Source organism: Myotis lucifugus, unplaced genomic scaffold (genome assembly GCF_000147115.1).
Source record: "Myotis lucifugus unplaced genomic scaffold, Myoluc2.0 scaffold_100, whole genome shotgun sequence".
In the NCBI taxonomy this organism is placed as follows: domain Eukaryota; kingdom Metazoa; phylum Chordata; class Mammalia; order Chiroptera; family Vespertilionidae; genus Myotis; species Myotis lucifugus.
In genome coordinates, this window is record NW_005871148.1 from 3,286,587 (window position 1) to 3,303,610 (window position 17,024).

Here is a 17,024-nt window from a genome sequence, read left to right on the forward strand (position 1 = left end):
CCTGCCTCCCATCTAAGAAGGTGCTTCTCACAGTGGGGAGGGGAAACCAGGTGATCAGGAGATGCCCCGGCCTTTCTGGAAGTTTCTCCCACTCCGTGTTCTCTTCCTCCCATCACCCTGAATGAGGGGATTGCAATCTGTTGTGCGGATTCAGTGTGTACCTGGGGGAGGGACTGGCCATACCTGTGTGTTTGAGAGAGGGGAAGATACGGACAGACAGACACAGCCCCTCCCCATACAGCCTCCAGCCCCCTCCTCAGTCCCCGCCCCTCCCCCTACACAGGCCGGCCAAGCTCCAGCCTCACCGATCTCCCCTCCGCTCCCCAAACTCGCCAGCCCCGCCCGCACCCTGTCTCCTCACCACCTCCTTCTCTGCCCAGAAGGCCTCCTTCTCTGCCCAGAAGGCCGCCTCCATCCAGTCCCCGGTGGCAGATTCTTGGCCATTTTTTCAGACGTGGCTCTGCTGTCCCCTTGGGTTGGGGACCGCAGGTCCTGCTTGCCCAGGTCAGCTCCGCTGGAGGTCTCTCGTCCCCGAATAGTTATTGATGGTGTGTCCTTTCACTGTAAATGGACGGAAGGTTCTGGAATGGAGGACTGCAGTCACTAAACTACCCATGGGCACCTTCCCACTGCGACGCCTGAGCCTTTCCTCTCTCTCTGTGCCCAGGGCCTGCCCAGGGCCCAGCACATGTGCAGTGACCAGATCCGGGGTGAGTGGGCGAATGAATGACCCCCTGGCACACCTACCACGTCCTTTCCCTCTTGTTCCCTCCAGGGATCTACAAAGGGCACTGCTTCCGGATCAATCACTTCCCAGAGGACAATGACTATGACCACGACAGCTCGGAGTACCTCCTCCGTGAGTGTCCACACTCCTTGCTTCCTGTGTGTGGGGGGAAGCCTGGTGGCAGGTGGGCGGCTGCAGGAAAGACGGGGCCCGTGGGGGTGGAGAGGGTGCCGTTCTCTGGATGCGCTTGCACTCCCTTTCTGAGTCAGAGGATGGAGTTTTGTCCTGCGTTGCCATGACGTGCTGGGGATCCCATGGCTGATAGGCCCATGCCCGGGGAGACTGAGGCCTGGGGCCTGGGGAGAGCAGGTGGGGGGGTGGGCGTCCCCACTCCTCGGGGCTGCTGGGTGTGGCTAGCTCAGAGGATCTGGCTGCTGCCTGGCTGGGGCCGGGAGGCTAGAGATGCAGGCTTGCCCAGGCCGAGCGTCCCTGGGGACTGTGACACCCGAGCACATTCCCCTGCCAGCACTGAACCCGCCCACCCCTCCCCACACACCAGCATTCTACTCTCCAAAAGTCAGAGTAGGTGGCACACTAAGACAGCCTGCTGAGTGCCAGACAGCCTGTAGGCGAAGGCGAGGAAGGTGGCCAGAGCAGCCTCTGATACCTGGGCCTTAGGTGTCTTCAGCACAGACGGTGGAGCCACCATGTCTGCCCATGAGCTGCCCCTTGAGCCCCTGCCCTCCTGTGTCCTGTGGCTAGGCTGGCCCCAGAATGGAGCAAGTCACCGCACATACTGAACCTGAAGGACCAGCCCAGCTTCACGTCTCATCCCTCGGCCTCCCTGGGAGGCAGCAGGGGCTGCAGCCAGGGAAGGAGCCTGGAATGGGAAAAGCAGCGCCGCTTTGAAGTCATTTTCCCTTTCCCATCAGCCCAGACACACGTGGAGCTGCTCCCAGCGGCACCCCCAGGGCCTCGGGCCCGGCTTCCTTTATGGAGAATCGATACCAGTGTCCTCGGAGGAGGCACCAATCACTCGGCACCTGCTTGTGGATCTTTCTGTGTGTTATTTTCTAAGAGGAAGGATTTGAGTTCTGAGTCATCTGGTGAAAGAGAACAGCGTGCTGTTCTATCCCGTGGAGCCTGGGGCCGTGTTGGGCTGTGCTGGCCAGGCCCAGAACCTGGAATAATTCGGCCAGATCTCCCTCCCAGCCACCCTCCCTCACCTTCTCCTCCTCCTCTCCTGTCCCCTCTTTCTGCTTTCTGGGGGCCAACACTGAAGCAAGCGGATGATATTCCATGGCGCGGCCACGAATGGCTGTGCAGGTTGCCCAACACTCGCTTAGACTATGGTATCAATGTCACCTTCGAGGTGCACAGTGCGTGGCCTGCACAGCCATCCGGGGCGGCCCCTGGTGCTTAGCCGGCTGAGATGGCTCAGCTCAAAACCCACCCTGACTCAGAACCTGCCCTTGGCTGCCCAACACAGGGCCAGCAGGTGATTCCTGAGGCTGAGAGTGCGGGTCTGCCCCCGTGGACCCACCCCGGGACTGCAGGAAGGAGGCCCTGGAGAAACAAACCACACCCTCTCCACGTCCCTCTGGGATGTGCCTGGCACACTAAGGTTGTGGGCACTGGTGCTGGTTCTCCCTCTTCACCCCCCTGCGCCTGTCCCCTCATGGTCCCCAGGGCTCTGGGACCTCTTCCTGGACTGACCTCCTGACACCTCAGCCGAGGGCAGATCGCGTGGCTTCCTGAGGGCCCAGCACAGGGGGAATGAAGGGCGTTAGTGCAGGGCTGTTGACAGAGGTGTGGGCACGGTTAAGGGATGGTGAGCCCACCAGGGCGAGCTGCAGAAGGAGCCTGTACACTCCGGGGCTGGACTGGTGGAGGCAGGCGGGGACCTGGAGGAGGGAGCCGTGAGGACAGGACAGGAACTGTGCATGCGGCCACCTCCTGCGCAGCCTCAGGAGGAACCAGGAACGGGCTCTCGCCTGCACTTTCCTCCCAAACAGAGTCCAGAACAGGATGGAGACATGAAATGGGCATCCGAGGGGCAGACCAGGAGTGGGCCACAGACTCGCCACCCAGCCTAGGGCTCCTGCTGCCCTCAGACCCCCCCTTCCCCCAGTGGTGCCCCTGGGTAGGGCCCCAGGGCTGGGAGGGCCCAGCAGGGATTTTCCCAAATAGAAGGATGGTGACCACAGCAGCGATGGAAGCTCTTTGGGAAGGAGGAGTTCTCCTCAAGTGTACGCTCATGAGGACACCAGCCGGGTCATTAACAAGCCCAGAGACTCCCCAGGAAGAGAAGGGGTGACCGGTTTGGGGCAAAGGACAGTTGCTCACATGATTTACCTGGGCCGGATGGACGACTCTGAGCCAGGCCTGACCTCAGCCACCTGAGAGGCGCCGGGCTCCCTTCTCTCCACCCCTCCGAGCCCTTTGCAGGATGAGGGCGTCCAGGGAACCCCGATCCTGGCTTCTCTGGCCAGCGCAGCTCACAGGCACGTCTCAGAAACCCACAGGAAACCTCCCAGAGCCTGCGGCTGCAAGAAAGCAGAGGGAGGAAGAGGGGGTGGCGGAGAGAAGAGCTTCATTTAATGCCCCGAACAGACCCCTGTCTGTGAAGCAGGGCACACAGTGGTGTGCTCACAGAGCAGGAGACAAACGCCGTCTTCAGAGGCTGGAACTCCGCAGACTGGCTCAGCTGGCTGAGGAGGCCGGCGCCTGCCAGCGCTCCCTGACGCCCTGTCCCTGCCAGGGCCACCAAGGGCCCACGTGGCGAGGTCTCTGCTGGGCTGGGAGACATGCAGGCCCATGGGCAAGGCCGAGCTGGGCTCCTCCTCACGTCCTCCTTCCCCTCCTGCCCTTCCTTCTCCTGCCAGGTGCTAAGCATGGGGACCCACATCCCCAAGCCCCTACAAAGTGCTTTATGACCCTTATTCCGTCAAATTCTCACAACAACCCTCAGGGGCAGGGTGTATCCTTTTCTGCGAGCTTCCATAATAAATGACCACAAACTGGGTGTGAAGGATCCCACATGCAATCACACCTACAAGGACCTTTTTTCCAAATAGGCTCACAGTCACAGGTACCCTGGTTAGGACTTGGGCATGTGGGGATTTCGCCACGATTCAGCCCCTTACCAGTAGGTATTACTCGTCTCCCAGGCGATAAAGAGGGGACAGTGGCAGAGCAAGGGTGCAAACCTATCTCTGTTGGACACCACGGTCCACGTGTGTCCCTCTGTCCAGCCGCCTTCTTCTCTGTGACCTCAGGAGGTCCTGCACTTCCACATCCTCACCAGTTACTGGGGGTGATAACAACGAAATTACGACAATAGAGATAAAGGCTGTCACTCGGGAAGTTCGTGCTCTGGCCAGGCCCTCGGCTAAGCTCCTTGTTGGTACAAAACCAACCATAGAATGTAGGTATTAATTGTGAACTGCATCTCACAAATGAGGAAACTCGGTTTTCTAGAGATGACGTGACTGGACCAAGGCCACACAGCCAGCAGCCAGCATGTCCCAGGGCAGGGGCTGCACCCCGACCCACCCAGTGCCAAAGCCTGTGTCCTTAGCCACCCATCGGAGCTGCCTCCTGATGACACCGCTTCCCTGCCTCCCAGAGGCCTCAAGGAGACTGTGTCCACGGCTCTCACGGTGGCCCCTGGTGCCACTGAGGGGCTCTCCTCACTTCTGGTGGCAGAAGTGTGACTCACACCCAGGGGAGCCTAGGCAAGCCCTGGGCGGATGTGACCTTGGCCCACGTGGTGTAACCAGCCAGGCAGGGCCAACACTTACATCGAGCCCAGCTGCCCCCACCCTGCCCCAGCTCCCCACGCACCGCGGTACCCAGGTCCCGATGGGACTATTCCAAGGCAGGGGGCTGGGCCCATTGTGGCTGTGCCCAGGCGCAGGTGGCCAGTCTCACCGCCCTCTCTCTGCTCTGTCTCCTGCTCTGCTCTGTCTCCTGCCCGGCCAGGCATTGTGCGTGCCTCCAGTGTCTTCCTGCTGCTCGGCGGGCTCTGCATCGGTGCCGGGAGGTTCTACAGCCGCAAGAACAACATCGTCCTCAGCGCTGGCATCCTGTTCGTGGCTGCAGGTGAGCCGGCCACGCTGGTCCCCACTGCAGAGCACACCTGGGGGGCCGGGGGTGGGGGTGGGCAGCAGACCATACAGTCTGTGTGTAATTAACCTCAAAAGTCCATGTGTGTGGGCTGGGGCAGGGTGTGGGGAGCAAACGGGTACAGGGTCTCCTTTTTGGGGTGACAAAATCTTCTGGAACTAGATAGAGGTGGTAGTTGCACACATTGTGAATGTCCTAACTGCCACTGAATTGTGTACTTTAAAGGGCTAGTTTTATGTTATGTGAATTTAACCTCCATAAAGAATAGTAAGTCCAGGTGTGCAAATACCACAACGGGGCAGTACTATTGCCTCACAAGCCCATGACAGGGGTGCCCTGGCTACGCTGGGGGGTCAGGGAGGTGCCCAGGGGGACTCACAGACACCAAGACCTGAAGGAGTCGGCCAGGTAAAGACAGGGTGAGGGGTGCGGGGCTGGCCAGGCGCAGAAGGAGCAGAGAAGCCCAGTGCGCCTGGGCAGGGTGAGCAAGAGGCTCGGGATCATGAGAATTCCTGACTGCCCAGCTCTCCGGCTAAGAGACGACAGCCACCCCACTCTGGCCCCGTGACAACCCAGAGCTACGGCGACAGTGACACCCCCTGCCCAAGGCTGCTCTGGGCCTCCATGGAGACAGTTCTCTGCCCAGCCCTGTCCCCACTCTGCCCCTGGGCTCCACATCCTACAGGTCAGGAGGCACCGGATGCTGGTAATGAGCATTCCAGCAACGGTGGTGGCCCTGCCTCCTTTGAGAGGGCAGGGAGGGGACTCGAGGGACTCGAGTGGTGCCCAGCCCATGCAGGTGCCACCCACCGGTCATCCCCCACAGCTTGTCTTCTCCTCACCATTGCTCCTGGGGGGGGGGGGGGGAAGGCAGCTTCCATTCACATCATGGAACTGAGGGCCTAGACAAGTGAGGGACCTGCTCAAAGTCCCTGCCAGGCCGGCGGGGCAGGGCCCCGGGTGCAGATTCTGTGTGCTCTTCTACACCCTTCAGCTTTGCTTCCTTCCGGGCAGTAAACACGTGTGTGTGGGATGTGTGTGCGTATCTAAGGGGACAGGGGGATGTGTAAGTGTCAGGAGCATGGTGTGTGTGTGTGTGTGTGTGTGTGTGTGAACTGTGGGGTGTGTGTGAACTGTGGGTGTGTGTGTGAACTGTGGGTGTGTGTGTGAACTGTGGGTGTGTGTGTTGGGAGGGAGAGCCTGCATTTAGGGTCCACGCCTACAGCTGGTTTGCTCAGGGCAGGGTCTCTGGTCCTCTAGCAGGAAACAGTCTAACCATCCACCCTGGGATCGGGCAGCAGGAGAACGGACAACGCGCGTGGCAGTGCCTCTCCACTACGTTCACGAGGCCATCAGGGGCCAGTTGTCCCAGCCTCCTCGTCTGCATGCGTGACTCCCCGATTCCTCCTCACCCCCCTCTTCCTGGAACTACCACTCACTCACTCCCCTCTGCCCACCGCCCCCCTGAGAAGGAAGGAGGCGACCTGAGAGAGGCTGGATATGAGCACAATGTAGGAAAGACCACAGCAGCAGCCACTCTCCGGCGGGGAGCTGGGGAGCTAAGAGCCCTTGCTTTATTGTGTATCTCATCTGAACCTTGTACTTTGATACCCACTCAAAATTAGTTACTTAAAAGACAAGTTAGCAGCCAGAATTAAGCTGGTGGCCAGTCCCACCAAAGCAGGGAGTGGCCACCAGCCCCTCCCCCGCCCCCCTGCCCGCTGCCCGCTGTGGGTCTAACCTCGGCCTCTCCCCTCCGGCCCCCTCTCCTCCTTCCCTTTCAGGCCTCAGTAACATCATAGGCATCATCGTATACATTTCCAGCAACACGGGCGACCCGAGCGACAAGCGCGACGAGGACAAAAAGAACCACTACAACTACGGCTGGTCTTTCTACTTCGGGGCCCTGTCGTTCATCGTGGCCGAGACCGTGGGCGTCCTGGCCGTGAACATTTACATCGAGAAGAATAAGGAGCTGAGATTTAAGACCAAACGGGAGTTCCTCAAGGCTCCCTCCTCGTCCCCCTACGCCAGGATGCCCAGCTACAGGTACCGGCGACGGCGCTCCCGGTCCAGCTCCAGGTCCACGGAGGCCTCGCCCTCCAGGGACACGTCGCCGGTGGGCCTGAAGATCGCCGGGGCCATCCCCATGGGCGAGCTGTCCATGTACACGCTGTCCCGGGAGCCGCTCAAGGTGACCACGGCGGCCAGCTACAGCCCGGGCCGGGAGGCCGGCTTCCTGCAGGTGCACGATTTCTTCCAGCAGGACCTGAAGGAGGGCCTGCACGTCAGCATGCTGAACCGGCGGACCACCCCCGTGTGAGCGCCCCTGCCTGGCACCAGCCTCTCCCCAGAATGGCTGCTTGGATCCCACGTGAGGGCATCGAACCCTTAAGACGGACCCGCCGTGGACTAAAGCCAAACCCACCCCTCCTGGTCTCCAGATGCGTGGCGGGCTGGCGTGGAGCGAAGCGCCAGGACACTGGCATCCGAAGGGAGAGGCTGACTTGATCCCCCCAAAGAGGGTGTGTGGACGGATGCCCTGGGGTCCGGAGTCTCCCGGGAGGCTTGAGTGCTGTCCTGAGACTGCCCGGCCTTCGCCCACCTGGGAAAACACAATCGAGCCATTCTCTCCTCTTGGAAACAAATATTTCCGTGAGAACGAGCTTTCGGGGCCTTCCCTCCCCGCCGGGGCGCTGGGCCACTGGGGGGCCACTGGCTGGGTACGTGGGGCCTAGGACGCTGGTCAGCTGCTTGTTAACCTGAGGTTCCTGGGCCTGGGAGCCGGAAATGCGGAAGCCGAAGCTCGCCCCTTCCTTCCCTCCATCCGTCTGTCTGTCTGTCTGTCTGTCTCTCTCTGACAGTGGCCTGTTGTTGACATGGCTGTGATCCCGAGGAGAAAGGCCTGCGGCCAATGGTGCTTTGGCCTCTGTGCTGTCCTGGGGCCGGCGCCCCTCGACCGGAGGAGACCGAGGCCTGGAGGGGAGGGAACCCACAGAGGGGGCCTTCGCTGGCCTGGCGTGAGCTAAAGGCCAGAGTCTGTGGCTGGCTTTCCTGTCTGCTTCTGGAAGTTTCTGCCTCACACAGAAAGGGCAGAACACACTGACTGTGCTTTCGAGGCCGGAAGGTCCCGGGGTGACAGGGGTCACAGGCTGGGTCCTCCTGGGGAGAGGACAGGCGGGCCTGCCACGCGCCGATTCGGCATCAGCGTCCCAAACTGCTGGGCCAGAAAGGGAGACGGAGGGTGAACCGGGACCAGAACCTCAGAAAACACACATCCGTTTCCGAGTGGTTATTAATCGTGATTTATTGCAAATAGTAGCCAGGAGGGCAAGTTCCATTCACTTCCTCATCTTACAAAGTAGCAGGACGCCGCCCCCCCCAACTCCCGTTCTTGTAACTTATTCTGTCGTCCCCCCTCCTCCCCCCCACAAGGGCTCAGCGAGGAAGAGGAGGGGGGCCAGGCCTCGGCTTTCTTCCTCCTCAGCAGAGGGATGCTCTGTGCTCCGGCACCGAGGAGGCGGGTTCCCTAGGTGATGTTTTTTTCCAACCCCGCCCCCCAAAGCCAGCAGAGGCATGGAAGCATGTCGGGTTCAGGAGAAACACGTTGTGGAACACAGAGCTTACCCCCTTTTGTATAACAAAGTCCTTTCTTACTTTTTGAGACTTGGGGAGCCGGCCTGGAGGAGTCAGCTGGGATCCCGGGAGCCGTTGGACTTGGAAGTAACAAGCAAATTCTTACCTCAGCCCCCTGCTCACAGACCCCTGGGTGGACTTGGCCCCTAGGAGTTCAGATCCGGGCCAAGGTCACTGCCATCCTCCCTTTGCCCCGAGAGGACACCTCCACGTGCCCCGCCTCCCACCTCCGTGGCTGGCGCTGCGTGCTGGAGCCCCCCTCCCGCCCGCTGACCTGGGCTCTGTGAGGTTTGTCCAGCATGTGCCGCCGTGAATGCTGGGGTGTCGGGGCGTGCGGCCGCCCCTGCCGAGGGCTGACCCCAGCTGTCCTGCCTCACCCCTGCCACCCTTACCCCTCCACACCATGACACCATCTTTCCAGGCTGGAAGGAAGGGGTGAAACCTGGGGACCCATCACCCAGCGAGGCCCCCAGATTCCAAAGCCAGGCAGCCTGGCTGTTCCTTCCACAGAAGTCCCCACCCGCCCACTCCCTGGGGAGTCTGTCCTTTCATGGAGAAAGCTGTGTCCAACGAATCCTACCTCTTGCCCAGTCCCAGGCAGAGCTGGCACAGCCCACTCTAGGGACCGAGAAAGTAGAGAGAAGCCACCAAGTGCAGGAAGCAGAACAGCCTGAGACCCTGGTCTCCATAGCCTTTCTCCGCACACCCTGCCCCAGGCTCCGGGAGGGACCCCAGCTCTGGTTCCCGTGCTCACGGCCTCTTACCTGGGGCCGCCCGGGGAGGGGCGGATGGAGCTGGCCCCCTGCCCCTGTCATTCTGAGACCTTACGCTCCAACCAGCCCTGTGTGTTTTGCCAATTAAGCACCTGTGAATCCTGTACCTACTACTGGTTTGGGGTTGTTAGTTTGGTCTTTTTTTTTTTTTTTAATTAAATAAAATGATTTTTAAAATGTTCTCTTCCTGATGTGGGGGGAGGGGAGAGCACCCCTCAAGCCTGTGGACACTTAGAGCCAAGAGTGTCCCTGAGTCTGGGGGGGGGTGCTGCAGACCCCCGAAAAGAGGGGGGTTCAGCAGGGGTCAAGGCCAGTTTCTCTGGCTTTCATCTGGTCGCTGACCACCTCCCAGCACCACCTGCTGGGTTCCGACCTCTGGGAGGTGCCGTGGAGGGGCCTTTGCACAGCAGGGCGAGATGGGCATCTGGGCAGCTGAGCAAGCCAGGCCTCAACCTGCCGGTGAGGCCGCAGGGAGAGCCACAGCTCAGAGGCCGTGCGCTGCTCAGTGGGGTTCCTCAGTCCACCGACCAGCCTCCTTTCCCGTCCAAGTTCCGAACTGGCTACGAAGTAGAAGAGCCTGAAGTCCAGACTGAGCTTTAGTACTGAGACAGCTGGACGGGGGAATGTGGCCCCGACCAGAGGCCAGAGGGGACAGAGCCACCCGATCCCAGGCCACCAGGAGGAGTGAGGAAGGGAGGGAGAGGGGGTGATATGGACATACTGCGCAGGTCCCGCGGGACACGGTGTCACCCACCAGGTCCAGCCCAGCAGATGGCACTGGCTGGACGTCACCCCCACTCTCTCGGAGGCACAACGAGGCTAAGCAGTGCCCCCTAGTTCTCCTCAAGCTGCAGCCCAGGGGACCTTCCCATCCGATCACAGGCTCCATCGCCTTTAGGACTAAGGCCTTGAGTTTTCCTGAGAGCCATCCCGGATCTGAGAGGCCCCAACTCTTGAGTGTCATGAAGTCCTTGCCAACCCTCGTCCCAGCAAAGAAGGCAGAGGGCCCAGTGTCCCCGTGTTCCCACCCTTGTGGCTGCAAGAACCACTCCCAACTTGTCCAAACTTTCAGCCCTGGCTTTTTTTTCTTTTTAATCTTCACCCAAGGAGTGAGGATATTTTCTCGATAGATTTTTAGAGTCAGTGGAAGGGAGGGGAGAGGGGAGAGAGAGAGACATCCATGTGACAGAGACACATCAATTGGTTGCCTCCCACATGTGCCCCAACCGGCGGGGGGAGGCAAAGATCAGACCTGCAACCCAGGTACATGCCCTTGACTGGAAATCAAACCCGAGACCTTCTGGTGTGCAGGCCAATGCTCTAACCACGAAGCATGCCAGCCAGGGCCAGCCCTGGCTTTTTAACCCTCTTACTGATGCCCCAAATGTGCGGAGCCACCAGGTCTCAGGGCCAGGGCAGCTTAGGACCCACCCCACCAACGAACCCCCTGCTTCACCAGCTGGAGCCAGCGCCACTCAGCACCATGTTGGCACCATGTGCCCGAACTTCTGTGCCTCCTGCTCATTCTCAGCCTGGAAGAAGCTGGCTCGGCACGCTGGTTCCCAGCCTGGTGTCCGCCCGTGGCAGTCTGCAGGTCGTGTCCTGGTGTGGCCTCCGGTATGGGGCTCATGGGGTCACGTGTTTCATTCATCTGAAAACTCTGCCTCCATCATTTGCAGAGGTAGAGCTACAGAACTGACACAGAAGTGGATGCTCTGGTTCCCCAACCAAAACGCCACTCAGAGCCCCCCCTCCAGCCCTGCAGCCCCCATTCTGCCCTTCACTTATATTACTTAGAATAGGCCGGCGACGTAACCAACAACCCCCAAACGAGGAATGGCTTCATACAATAGAAATCTATTTCCCACCCATCGAGTTCAATCAACTGGGCAGGTGAGGGTGCTCTGCTCCACACAGTCACTCAGAGATTCAGGGACCCACTCTGGAAGCTCTGCTGTCTTCATCAGGGGCTTCTAACGTTGCCCCCGGCATTGACACCCGGCAGGCAGATGGAGGAGAGAGAGGGAAGGTGTTCTTGTGAGTAGAGAGTCTTGTGGGAGGTTTTAATGGATCAGGAAGTTGTGACTCTCTCCCCTGCCCACATGCCATTGGCCAGAACTCAATATCACAGTCCCATCTAAGAGCCAGGGAAGATGGGAAATGTAGTTTAGCCCAGGAGGGAAGGAAAACAGTTTGGGGGAACAGCAGTCTGGGCTCCCTGGTCTATGTCTTTCTGTATCTCCTTCTTGCCGCCATGTCCCCAAGTCGTTCTGGGAGTGCCTCCTTGACACTGATGCCTTTGTCTGGGATTGGTCCACCTCTGCGGCCTCAGCCCCTCCTTCAGCTCCAGTGTGAGGTCTGCCTCTTCTCGGCTCCAGATACCCATCTGTAAAATGGGTCTGTGCTACCTTCTTCCTAGGTTGGAGGAGCAGGCTTGAGCTCCTGCCTTGACCCAAACAAGAACCACAAAGTCACAGGACACCGTGACCCAAGCAGCAGTGGCAAGAACCTTAGGAATCATCTCGTTCAACATTCTCATCATAGAAGAAGAGTCAGCCCAAAAAGGAAATGGCCGGGGTGGGGGGGGGGGGGGAGGAGGAATGGGAGGAGGAATAAAAGGAAGGAAGGAAATGTATAACAACCATGGAAGGGAGATACCACTGGCCCAGTGGTTCTCAAGTGGGGGCAGTTTTGCTCTCCAGAGGACATTCATCCACGTCTGGAGACATTTTTGATTGTCACAGCCTGGAAGGCGGGTGCTACTGGCATCTACCAGGTGGAGGACAAGTGTGCGGCTAATGCACGGGACAGCCCTCACCCCCCAAGAATGATCGGGTCCAAAATGTCCGGCTGAGAAACCGTGCACGAGTCTGATTTTACAGTGAGGGAAACTGAGGCAAGGAAGGGTGAGGTCACTTGTGCACGACCACACCGCGGCTTCTTGGTGCTTGCACCCAGGCTGTGGGCGTATTAGGAAATCTCACTTACTCCCCGAATTTCCTTTCCCTGCAACACATTCCAATTTCTGCCTCTTTTGAGCCAAAAGCTTTGGAAAGAGAAGTTGTGGGTTGAAGAAGGAAATGGGAAAACAGCCACCTGCCCTGGGTTGGGGTTTGGGGGTGCCTTTGCCCCTGGGTTTGGGAACCAAATACGGATGGAATTGAAGCAGGCAGCTGGAGAAACCTGGCCCAGCCTGACACCGGACTCGGTGGCCTCCTGGCCCCGCTCACCCGCCTCCCCCATCCCCCGAGGCTGCAATGAGTGGACAGTGAGGTGGCCGAGAGCCAGAAAGACAGGGATCCTATCCTCCAGTCACCCGCGGGCAGCCCTGGGCGAGTCGCCCAGCCTCTCTCCGAGCCCGCGGTCAAATGAGGAAGGTTACAATTCCCTCCCAGGGTTGTTGGGAGATGAGTTCAGCTTTAACGTAAACAAGGAAACAGGAGCCTGGCCTTAGAGTGAGCTTCCAGAGGTGTTTGTTGACTGACAACACTCGAGAAGTTTGCCAACACGGATTGTTCTAGAGGAGTGCTCTGAGAGCCAGGCCCAGCTGCCCAGGTATTGTGCGGTGCTCCCCACTTCCCTGGAGAGGGGTCCTCCCCCAGCTGCTTCCCTGGCTGATGCCCATTCATTTCTGCCCTCAGTGGTCCCCGGCTGTGGATTGGTGGTCAGCGCAGCCACATGGCTGCAGCTGTCTTTGCAGGCCCTGCAAACCCCAAACCCCACTGGGGAGTTCCTGGTCCCACACAGGTGATCCAGGCTGCAAAAGCTAAGTCCCGAACGCTCTGAGATGCCCTGGGAACAGGACTGCATGGGGAGGTTGTCCCGTTCTGGGTCCCTAGTGTGGAGCTCACAGAGGAGAGACCTGGGGGAGGGGAATAAGATGGAAGGGGAGGGGAGGCCTCCCTGCACTGGTTCCTGCTATAGCACCCTTGGCTGCCCGGCCCCAGAGATGAGGGGCAGGGGAGGGAAGAGGGAGGAAGAGTTGCTCAGGGACCCTGGACTCCAGAGGAGGAGATGGGCAGATACACTTGAAACAGGTATTTTTAAACCTGCAGCGTCCAGGTTTAAAAGCCGGTGCAACCTCAGAAACAGAAGCCTGTGTCAGAGGAGGTTACGAACTCATGTCCTTAGACATTTTGCAGGAGTGGAGAATGGTGGGGGTGCTGATACCTCCAAACCATTACTCCTCCACCCTCCTGGGGAAAAGCTTTCTCCGAGGGCCTAAACCTGTTTTCATCACTATCACCTCCCCAACTCTTTCTTGGCCACTTCCTTCACCTTCATCAGAGACTTCGCCTCTGGCTCAAAGCCTTCCTCTGTACCCCAAGTCCTGCCACCATCAAACTGAGCCACACCCACGTCAGTAGGGCCAACCACTCCAATTCCCTGGCCTCATAGCTCTCCTGTCTTCTCAACTCCATTGGCCACCTCACCTTCTCGCCTCCATTGACTATCTGAGCTCACCTCCTTTAGCCATCTGGTCTTCTCATCTTCACTGACCTTCATCTCCAACCTGGATCTTGCCATCACCCCCCTGACTGTCCCCTCCTATAATCTTCAGAGACGTCGTCCTCCTCTCAGACCACAGCTTCCAATGTTCCCACTACACCTGTTTTCCAGCCTCATCAAGCCCTTCAGGGCCTTGGCCTCCCCATTTTCTCCCAATATATTGACACTTCCTGACAGCAATATATTGACCCTTCCTGACAGCAGGGCCATCCTAACCAGCCCAGACATGGCAAGTCATCATCTAAACCCACCCTTGCCGAGGCCCTCAGGTCCCTCGGCCCCTTCTCCTTCTTGCTTTTTCCTCCTGGAAGAGCCCCAGCTCTCTTTCAGTCTCACTTTCCATCTTCTCCATCCCTGCACCTGAGCTACAGGCGATGCCAGAGAAGATCAAGCAAGTTGTACATCAATGCCTGTGGTAGGCAGAATAGCAGTTCCCAAAATGCCCAAGTTCTAATCCCTGGAACCTGTGAATATGTCACCTTCCACAGCCAAAGGGACTTTGCAGATGTGATTAAATTAAGGATGTTGAGATGGGGAGATTTTCCAGGGTTGTCAATAAAACCCCAAGGATTCATATAACAGAAAGGGAGGCAGGAGAGTCAGAGATGAAGATGCGATGATGGAAGCAGAGGTCAGAGTGATATGACGGCTGGCTTTGAGGATGAAAGTGTTCTGGGTCCCCTGGGCAGAGGCACAGGGTGGAATTGGGGGCAGCGAGACGAATGCAACAGAGGGCCCCAGGTGAACGGTGCAGGGAGGCAGACGAAGTGGCATAAAGAGGTGGGGACCCATTGGCTGGCACCTCGTTTTTTTACAGTACCTTAAGGTCACGCGGGGCCATTTCTTAGCCTCATTAAGCCCAAGCTCAAAATTCGATCAGCACATTGCCAAAGAGAGGTTATTTGCCCCCCACCCAGGTGTGCCCTGGTCCTACTCTGAATGAGGCCCCCCTGTGAGAGATGTTTTCCCTCAACCTGGTTATGTCTGGTCCTTCTTGGGACAAATGAAAACTGGTTCATCTGGGTGAGAAAAATACAGACATCGCCCGATCAGCTTAGTGTGGGGATCTACTCTGAAGACTGTAGAGAATGTCCTATCTCAGGAGGCTGCTTCCTTTTGAACTTGATCACAGAGGTGACAACGGTGCCCTCCCAGGGTGTCCCTCAGTGCCTGGAGGCAAATCAGCCACTGGTCCAAGCTGTCCCAGGGCTGCCCTGGCTGCCATGTCTTATGTCCCCCTGGCCTTGAGCCACAGAGAAATGTCCTTTGGATCATCTGGTGGAGTGAATTATTTGAGCTTCTGTCTCCTTCTTTCAGTCCATCTGTCCATCCTTCCATCCATCAGTCATTTAACAGACATTTATGAAGATCCCAACCTGGGCTCAGATCGGGTGGGTTCTCTGAGGGACCCAGAATGAGTACATAATACAGTCTTTCCATCTCAACCCTCCAGAAGCTTATGGCCCATTAGAGAAAGCTGATCCATCTGCAGTTTATAAATAATAATAACAACAGCCATCTTGGATTGGACGCCGACTGTACTAGTCAGCTCGGGCTCCAGACCATACCCTGGATGACCTTAACAACCAAAATTTATTTTCTCACAGCTCTGGGGGCTGGAAGTCCTAGATCATCATGGTTGGGTGCTGGGAAGAGTCTTCTTCCTGGCTTTCTCCACCTCACGTGGCAGAGAAAAAGAGACAGCAAGTTCTCTGGTGTTCCTTCTTAAGGGCACTAATCCCATCATGAGGGCCCCACCCTCATGGCCTCATCTAAACCTAATTACCGCCCAAAGCCCCACCTCCAAATACCATTACACTGGGGTTTGGGCTTCAACATATGAATTGGTGGAAGGGGGACATTATTCAGTCCATGGCACCTACCCTGGGCGAAGCTGGTAAATGCATTATCTCTAATTCTACAGCAGCTCCCAGTCAGCGCCACTGCCCTCATTTTATAGCTGAGGGGAGGGCAGCTCAGAGCGGTTGATGACTGGCTGGAAGCCACACAGCTGGACGCCAGCAGAGCAGGGATCTGACTCTGAGGCTGCGGATTCCATCACTGGCGGGTTGGTTCCCACTCCCTAAGGAGCTGTCCTTCCTGATGCCTGGACAGGGTAGGACCATGCGGAGCAAGCATGTCAAACTCAAAGGCTAACACGGGCCAAGTAAACGAGGTTTAAGTTTACGTGGGCCGCAAAAAAACCAAAAGCTTCAATTTTCATAGAAATGTGGGTTTATTTCAAAAAGTATAGTATAAAAAAAAAGAACAAGAACAATGATAAAATTAATGTTTTCTTCCTGACACTTGGCATCTCTTCTCTGCTACTGTCTTTCCTACTTCGGGGGAAATCTTGTTCGGAGTGATTACTTTCAAAACTGACCCAATGTGAGTGTCAGTAATTCTGGATCTGACAGGAGACTTATTTCCTTTCATAATTGTAAATAACTGCTCACACCGCTATATTGGCTGGGCCGCAAAAATACTCGTTGTGGGCCGCATGCAGCCTGCGGGCCACGAGTTTGACATGCTTGATGTGGAGGATGCTGACAGTGTCCAGCCCCAGCTCCCAGCAAATGCCGGCATCCACGGGGCACCCTTCTTGGCCCAACAAGGCCCTGGAGCGGAGGGTTTAGGGGGGCGGGGGGGGGCGGGGGGGGCGGGCGAGCAGGCAGCCTGGCAGTGGGAGGTTCTGTTTAAAGGACCTTTATTGAACGGGAAGAAGAATAGACTTGCCCGCAGTCCCCGGTGCTGCCAGCCTCGTGCTAGGTTTACACACAGATGACTTCGAAAGGAAGAGCCATCCATCTTTAATGCATTTGCTGGCTGGGTTGGCAGACTCAGGACCCTGCTGGGCACGGACCTGCCCCCTCACCGAGGGAAGGTGTGAAAATTAGCTCAGCAGAGCGCCTGGGATATGGTAAGCTCTCACGGAGGACCCGCTCTTGTTACGACCGTCACTGTGATCCGTGGTCTGTGAGTCCAAGGCGGGGCCCCGCGTGTTTCTCCGCACACAGACCATCTTTCCGTTAAGCACGGTCACCCTGAGGCCAGGATCTCGCAGCTCAAAGCCCTGCCCAGCTCAGGGGTCTACTCCTGGCCATGCATCAGCCTCAGCTACACCCAGAGTGAGCCACCTGGTGACCTGAGGAAGAGGAGACAGACCCCAGGAGGTGTGTCGGGGCCTGGAGACCGGCTAGCGGGGGTGTGGGGGGGATGTGGGCAGGCAGGCCTCTCAGAAGCTGGCCCCA

General features: G+C 58.0%; 1 protein-coding gene across 1 annotated transcript in view; it reads left to right on the forward strand.

Annotated features, from left to right (window-relative positions):
• CACNG4 (calcium voltage-gated channel auxiliary subunit gamma 4) overlaps nucleotides 1–8,005 on the forward strand; it is an 18,542-nt gene extending 10,537 nt beyond the window's left edge. Inside the window, exons 2-4 of the mRNA XM_023756980.1 lie at nucleotides 776–859; nucleotides 4,712–4,831; nucleotides 6,640–8,005. Of these exons, the coding sequence (XP_023612748.1) occupies nucleotides 776–859; nucleotides 4,712–4,831; nucleotides 6,640–7,178 (743 nt within the window). The 3' untranslated portion in view covers nucleotides 7,179–8,005. The remainder of the gene's footprint in view (nucleotides 1–775; nucleotides 860–4,711; nucleotides 4,832–6,639) is intronic.
• Nucleotides 8,006–17,024: the final 9,019 nt, after the last annotated feature.